This window comes from Austrofundulus limnaeus, unplaced genomic scaffold (assembly GCF_001266775.1).
Source record: "Austrofundulus limnaeus strain Quisiro unplaced genomic scaffold, Austrofundulus_limnaeus-1.0 Scaffold1008, whole genome shotgun sequence".
NCBI classification, from domain to species: Eukaryota; Metazoa; Chordata; class Actinopteri; order Cyprinodontiformes; family Rivulidae; genus Austrofundulus; species Austrofundulus limnaeus.
Window position 1 is genome coordinate 23,062 of NW_013953410.1, and position 8,003 is coordinate 31,064.

Here is an 8,003-nt window from a genome sequence, read left to right on the forward strand (position 1 = left end):
CGTCAGGCCTGTCCGAGGCCTGCTTCGAGGCAGTAAATCTTGTTTCTTCACTCGAGGTGACCCCTACAGCAGCTGTAAATGAATTACTGTAAATTACACCATGAGAAAAAAACCCTTTGCTGTGCCTTTAACTCTAACCTGAGGTGTGAGTTTTAGAACCAGCTCCTCCAGCAGACTCTTCTCGCAGCTCTGGAAGATGGTAACTTTAGAGAGCGTGGGAAGGTGGACACTGACGGCGATCTCTGTCCTCATGTGTAAGGGCAGCTGCTCCAGGATTTCTATCTCTCTCATGATCTTCTTGTTGAGCTGAAGATGCTGGTACCAGTTATCGATGCGCTGACGAAGCTCCTTGCTTACATGGTGGCTTCGCAGATATGCTTTCACCTAAATTAGAAGAACTTAAAACTTAGTGAAAGAATGCACTGCAAAAACTGTCCATCTTACCAAGTTTTAAAATCTTATATCAACCAAAATGTCTTTTTGATCTTGTTTTCAGACTGATTTACTAAACAAGAACTGATTGTGTAAGAATAATCATCTTGTTTTCAGAATGTGTAAGATTATTTGTCTTGTTAGCCTGAAAATTTGACTCAAATCAAGTCAAAAATTTCTGCCGGTGGAGTAAGAAAATTTTACTTGGTAAGATTCTTGAAATAAGAAAAAAATGAATCAAATCAAGTATTTCAAGAATCTTACCAAGTAAAATTTTCTTACTCCACTGGCAGAAATTTTGACTTAATTTGAGTCAAATTTTCATTCTGAAAACAAGATGATTATTCTTACACAATCAGTTCTTGTTTAGTAAATCAGTCTGAAAACAAGATCAAAAAGACTTTTTGGCTGATATAAGATTTTAAAACTTGGTAAGATGGACAGTTTTTGCAGTGTACAATAATTGGTGCATCCTCCTGTAAGAAAAAGTTTGGCCTGTGCCTCGTGTCAAGAGAGGATTTTCATCATGCAATCTATGTAAAAAAAAAACCTCACAGGTTCAGGTAGTGTGAAACAGGTTTTAAAACCAGGTATCCTGTGTTTTGGAATATCCTCACGGTGTGTTTTTGCTGCAGTGGTTTGAGGAGAAGCTTCAAGAGGTGGAGGCTGCGGATCAGCAGTTCAGGAAGCTCCACACTATGGTCGAGTCACTGGTCTTTCACAGAAAAGGTTGATTCTTTTTTACACCAGTTTGTCCTAATATTATTTGTTGCTCATTTCTCTGAAACCGTTTTCTCCCTCAAGATATTTTTGTTTGTGGTATCTTGGTGTTAACTTGAGTCTCTGTTTTCCAACAGAGCTCTCACTGAACACGGCAAGCTTTGCTAAAAGTGCAGCCATGCTGGGCAGCGCAGAGGACAACACCGCTCTTTCCCGTGCCCTGTCTCAGCTGGCCGAGGTGGAGGACAAGATGGAGCAGCTACATCAAGACCAATCTGCTAACGACACCTTTGGATTTGCTGAACTCATCGCAGACTACATCCGCCTGTTGGGAGCCGTCAGGGTACAGAAAAACCTGTCCTTAAATAGATAATTCAAGAAAGAAAGAAAATCAAGTTTTTTTTACCAGTTGTTCTGAAAAGAAGCTGTGACTAACTTGAAGTACAATGCAATTGTGTGTTTGCTGCCTCCAGGGGACATTTGACCAGCGGATGAAAGCATGGCAGCGCTGGCAGGATGCTCAGACCATGCTTCAGAAGAAGAGAGAGACCGAGGCTAAACTGCTCTGGACCAACAAACCGGACAAGCTGCAACTGGCCAAAGAGGAGATCGCTGAGGTACGAAAGGCCGAAAACAACAGCTGACTTCCATGGCAACTTTTCAGTGTTTGGATAACAACTGACACAAATACATTTCCTGTTTCTGGGATCACTTTTCCCTTTATATTAATTCAGGGAAAACAATTATTTAATACCTAAATCGAATAACTTTGTTGCTGCATTTAAACTCTAGTGACACTTTTTTCTCCACGCAAACAGTGGGAAGCCAAAGTGACTCAGTATGAGAGAGACTTTGAGAGAGTTTCTGCAACTGTGCGCAAGGAGGTGACCCGATTTGAGGTACCATTTTTTGATTTTGTCGTTGCTGTGTCTATAATACAGTTCTGTGTACCTACAGGGTTCATGCCGGCTCTTAAAAAGTCTAATAGGCTTAAAAAAGTCGGAAAAACGCCCAGATTTTCATCCAAGGTCTTAAATTTAATTTTGTCAACTCTTAATTTTTTTCTACTTTAGATCATTCCTGAGAACCGTTGGCTGCATAAATAAAGTTAAGAGTCGTAATCAGAGGTTGTCGTCGCATGAAAGCAGAAACACGTTGGAATAATGCACAGAAAGTCTGCGTGTATGGTGGTCAATAATGATTTAATTCTGAGCGACAAACAGACAGGACTCAATCAGGAAGCTCCGTCGGCCTGTCACTGACATGTCAGCGGACACAGCCAATAATATACACCATGATAACATCATATGACGTGCTTATAACCAATCACAGATCGACAAATTTACTGTCCAGCCAATCACAGGGCTCCCAGCACAAAGAGTGTCTTATCAAACAAGAGAGGTCAGTCTGTTGCGGAGTCCTGTTGTCTGGACAAACAGATTAACATTGAACAAGTGAAACAGATAGATAATTAGTCCATAACACTCCCTCCTCTTGAGTAAACAATACTCAAAACCAAACCAAATGGAATAATTATGAAACGTCCAAACACAAATGTATCACTCAACAACAAATACACTGGAAAAAATAGTGCAAGTTAAATGACGACCAACAACACATACATTCAATCAATGTAAGATACAACAGGAAAAAAGGCTTAAATGACAAATGAAACATCATTACACGTCAGACGAATCGATGAAGAAAGACATGTCAAAATTTAAAAAACTCAAAAGCCCAAAGTTAGACAAGGTATCACAACACAAGTTCTGCCTCCCAGTGAATTTGATCTTGTGAGCCGCCTATGTTCCATCAGAATCTTATCTTGGATAAAGTGTTAACTTAATAACAACTTGTTGTCAATAAATGAACCTTAAGTAATGCAAGTTAGGACAATGTGCAGAATTCAGTTCCCACCCCATGCAGTTCAAAATCACTAAAAACAAAAACCACAGCGCCCATAAGGCATGAACAGAAAATGCATGAATCACTGGCATGAGCTGGCTCGTGCAAGGAAGAGAAAAACACAAAAAACAAAAGTGTAACAAAAAATAACAAACAAAGCTAAACCTAAAGTCTAAATAAATTAAACTAAAGGAAATAGCACCCCCCTCCTCTTGTTCTCTCTAGATCTGTCTTCATGAAGCTAAGTTTGCTACCGGTCATGATTAAACTACAAATCCCATGATAACTGCAGGTAAAACTGTCACAGTTTACTTCATGTTTTTGACCTCTTTGCTGCTACAACCCCCCACATACAGCCCCCCACATACAGGTGTCTTATTTACCTGCTCAACAAACAGAAGTTCAGTCATGTCCACTGCTTGTTGTTTAAACATGGGAAAGTGTGTTTTCAATGAGACTTGACTTGATATCAGTGATTTTTTTTCACTCGGTTGAAAGCGGTTCACAGCAGTCAGATATGACTGTTTCATTCAAATAATTTAGTGTTCTTGTATAAAAATTAAATATTCTTTAATAATTAAATGATAGCAATAAAATGTTTCTATTATAAAATTTCCTGGCCCATTTTAATGTTTCTGTTAATGCGTCGATTTGGTCTTAAATGTCATTACTAATGGTCTTAAATGTCTTAAATTTAACGTACTGAAACCTGCATGAACCCTGTACCTACTGTACTGTGTGTGCAATGGATTTACTGAGATACAATCTAAAATGGAAATAGATTAATTATTTCTACAACTATATTAGATTTTGTGGTTGTTCAGAAATTTCAGTTTCTGAAGAGATTTCCAACTTTTCAGGACATTTCAGTCTGTTTTTCCAACATGGAAGTCAGACATGGAACGTACCATAATAGATGTAACTCAAAAATAGTCGGCACAAGAAATGTTTTTTTACGTTGCTAAAATTAAACGCTGAGATGAGCTAAGTCATTATTTGATTCTGAACACAGAAAAATTAGTGGTTAGAAACATTAGTCCTTGTTCATGACATGAACAAGGACCAATGTTTCTATCTGCTAACTGTTAAGATTTAAGACTATTTTTGTCTTTAAAAAACAAAGAAATATCTGTAAGGACTTCCACAAGCAGCCCCCCCCCCCCCACCCAAGTGGCCCCCCCAGTTTTATCCTTTTGAGTACCCAGGTTTTTCCTTTTTCATTTGCCCTAGCTATTTAGGAATAGAACCTCATAAATATAAAAACAAACACTTGTTTTTAACAATTAAGAGTTAAAAACAATTTATATTTTATTTAAAATTAAAAAAAATWAAACTAGACATGGGTTTTTACGATGTAAAAACAAGTGTGTATTGCCATGTAGCACGGCTTTGCAGCATGGCTTTGACTGCAGCATGAACTGTGCCCAAGTTCAAATGTGTTTTCTACAACATCTTGTGAAGTCAGCAGGTGTTTGTAATGAGCATAATTGTGTGACAATATGATGTGTGTAGAGATTTTTTAGTTTAAGTTGCTGTAGCTGGGGTTTGAACCCTGATCACCCACATGAAAGCCCATGGCATTAACCATTAGACCATTTGAGCTGTGGCAGAGTGGATTGCCAGGAGTTGGTTTGTATGTGTGCAGAAAGGGGCCACATTGCCAATGCAATCGTTGACACTAAACTGCAATATATTACAAAAATAGGACAACATTAAGACAGTATTACAGTAAAACATCAAAATACAATCATATTAATATTGTAATCACTGAACTACTGAACTTAAATATTATGAAACTATGGTGCAGTACCATATTGTGTAGATGCAGCAGGGGGCAGTATTGGACAAATACAAGGCTGCATTGACTGTCATTATAATTTATTAAACATTAATATTTCAAAAACTATAAGTTTTACAGGCACCAAAAGGCATAGCCATCATTTGGCACAGGGGCTTTACAGATATAAATTACAACGGCAGCTCTAGGACAAAGTGTGCAGGAGGAGAAGCATGGCAAAGTTGAGATGACTTGGATGGGAAATGAATCACAATAGTCTGCATTGCATTGGCAATGGACACTGATTAAAATTTAGTTCCTCTGAATAAGGACAGCCAGTCTAAAACCAATGTTCTCAAATAAAGATGGAGGTTCTCAGGAGGTTATATTGATATATTTTAATTAAATCTATCATTAATTAAATAATTTAAATAATTATATAATACATATAAAATTAGGCAGTACAGTGGCACAGTTGGTAGAGCAACAGAGCCTTTAAGGAAGAAGGTTTCTAAAATAACTTTCTGGGTTATGTTTACATCTTCTCCTTGGGCATGAGTGGGTTTTCTCCAGGTACTCCAGTTTTCTCTCACAGACCAAAGTCATAATTTTTAAAACTAACATGTCATGAAAAAGCAAATAACTTAATAATATGGGATAACACTACAGTTGTTTTAGTCTTTATTTCCAGTTTGGGGTATTTATAATTACAGTTTTTCTTCACAAAAGTAAACATCAACAATCAAAATTTTTTTACGTTTTCAGCCATTTTAAAGGTGGCTTTAAAATTGAGAAAGCTTGTTCCTTGTAAATGTCTTTAAACATATATTTTGACATTTTTAAATAAAATAACAACATCACAGTAATCAGTTTAAAAGGGAAGTCACATTTAAAATTTAATTCATTTAAACCCCCACATTTACCATAAAATATTAGTTCACCCAGTGTTTCTCTTGTTTACCAAAATTCCACTTAGTTTATAGAAAACTCACACCAAGTGTTTTCTTATGTAGGTAAAAATCTGTTTAACAACTTGTTAAAATACACCAGAATGAAGGCAATGGTATCTACTTTGTTTAAAATTTTCTGGGGGAGGACCCCCAGACCCCCACAAGTGGGTCCCCCTAACATTRCAAATACTTCTGATGCCAATGAAATATGTAACAGTGTAAGTACAATTTATGGTGCTCCATGTGTAAAAATGCAGAAAAAATTTAAAACGAACAGTTGCAGAAGCGCAGATGGTTTTTGTTCTTGTTTTATTTATTTATTTATTTATTTTTGTCTCTGGACGTCACAAAATCAATAATATTATCTGTAATATTACAAACTGAACATCTGTTGCCAAAATAGCTTTTATATTGCCATGATTTTTAAAGTGTTGTTTTTATAACCACATCATAAAATTTCTGTTATGGATATTAGTTTTGGTGTGCCACCCATTGTTTTTCAGTGGCCCCCCTGAAAAAATGTCTGCAGGCGCCACTGTCCACAAGGCCCGCCACTGAAAATAACTCCTGTTAGGACAAAGGTAGCAGACACGTTTTTAACTCTGCTAGTTGGAGATTCTTGATTTCTGTCTGTTGGTCACTGGTTTAATAGATCAAAGTGGAGCGGTGCTCACAAACTGTAGGTCACCGCTTTCACTTTTCAATCTTTTCTAAATTAAACAATGACAGGAAAGATGATGGTAAAAACAGACAAAAGATCATTTTTCTCCAGGCACTGTGCTGTTTGGTGCATTGGCACCACCTAGTGGCAATGTTGGCAATGCACCAGGTACATGGAGGAAACATCAGTCAGAATTGTATAATGCTTATTCTCAGTCCACATCAGTCTGGAAACTGCTGAAGACAATAATCCTAATTTTAAATTTCTGTCAACAGAAAGAGAGGACCAAGAATTTCAAAAGACAAATCGTTAAATACTTGGAGTCTCTGCTTCAGTCTCAGCAGCAGGTGAGTGCATCTCAGACGAAACATAAAAGCTTCAAAACGTCTTCATCAATTTCACAACCTCTCAACACCTTAGTTGAGAAGTTTTGATGTTACGTTAGTAAAATGTAAGATAAATGTAAGGACAAAGAGTAGCTGAAATAGTAGAAGAAATCTTTAAAGAAATTAAACAAAAAGTTTGCTAATATAAAGCTGACTCTTTTTAATGTTCAGTCATAAAGCTGAAGCTGATCCAGTGTTTTTTTTCTCTGTGCAGCTGATGAAATACTGGGAGGCGTTCTTACCTGAAGCTAAAGCCATCGCCTGATCTTCTGAACCACAAACAGTCTGCCTCCTTCTTCTCCACTTTACCTCTTCTGCCTTCAAACCAACAAAAATCTGCTTCTAAAAGGGAAAGACAATCAAACCTGTTTTTTTAAACATCCTAAATATATAAATCTATATTCTATTCTATATTTTCATTTAACTTTCCACAAATATTTTCTTATGAGAGCAGAAACGATACAGACCATAAAACAGTGATCTGCTGTGAGGATGATCCTTTCACTTCATGTGTAGTTTATCGTTTACAGCTGTTTCTGTGGAACCAGATCCTCACATTTTGTTTTTCCTTAATCAGATGTTTCAAAAAGGGATATAAAGACCAGTTATGAGCACTTCTAACAGCTGACTAATGTACTTAAGTTTCAGCATTTGCATTTACTTAGAGATTGAAGTAAAAGATGCAGGAAGAGATTTGTTGTTACATGTAGGTGGAATTTGAGACAAACTTTGTCTGTGCCTTCTGTGTGCCTTTTTTTGCCTTCAGACACTAGTTGGACCAAAATCTGGGCAGAGCTGTAACATCCCGTTAAATTAAATTCCTCCTGTTGGTCCTGAATGAAAACCTACGACAGACTCCTCTCTTATTGTTGTGTTAAATTGTTGACACCTACGTAAACATGGTTACTGCTGACGAGCACAGAGTGAGGATTAGGAAACTTCATGTTTCAGCAGGTTGGTTCTGTATGGGGTGAAGTTACACAGTCAAAAATTACCACCGATATTTGTTTTATTTAGGCTTTTATAAGAAAAAAGAACAGATTTATTTTTCAAAGTCAGTTTTTCACCATATAATTCATACATTTATAAATGTCATAGTTTGTAAACTAAATATTTAACTTACAAATTAAATATTTAGTTAACAAGCTAAATATTTAACTTGTGACTTAAAT

General features: G+C 36.8%; 1 protein-coding gene across 1 annotated transcript in view; it reads left to right on the plus strand.

Moving 5' to 3' along the window:
- The window catches only part of LOC106533727 (sorting nexin-1), a gene marked incomplete in the record, with an annotated part of 30,031 nt that extends 22,352 nt beyond the window's left edge, over nt 1-7,679 (plus strand). The window contains 6 exon segments of the mRNA XM_014030151.1: nt 1,068-1,161; nt 1,290-1,495; nt 1,626-1,769; nt 1,971-2,051; nt 6,721-6,792; nt 7,046-7,679. Of these exon segments, the coding sequence (XP_013885605.1) occupies nt 1,068-1,161; nt 1,290-1,495; nt 1,626-1,769; nt 1,971-2,051; nt 6,721-6,792; nt 7,046-7,096 (648 nt within the window).
- Nucleotides 7,680-8,003: the final 324 nt, after the last annotated feature.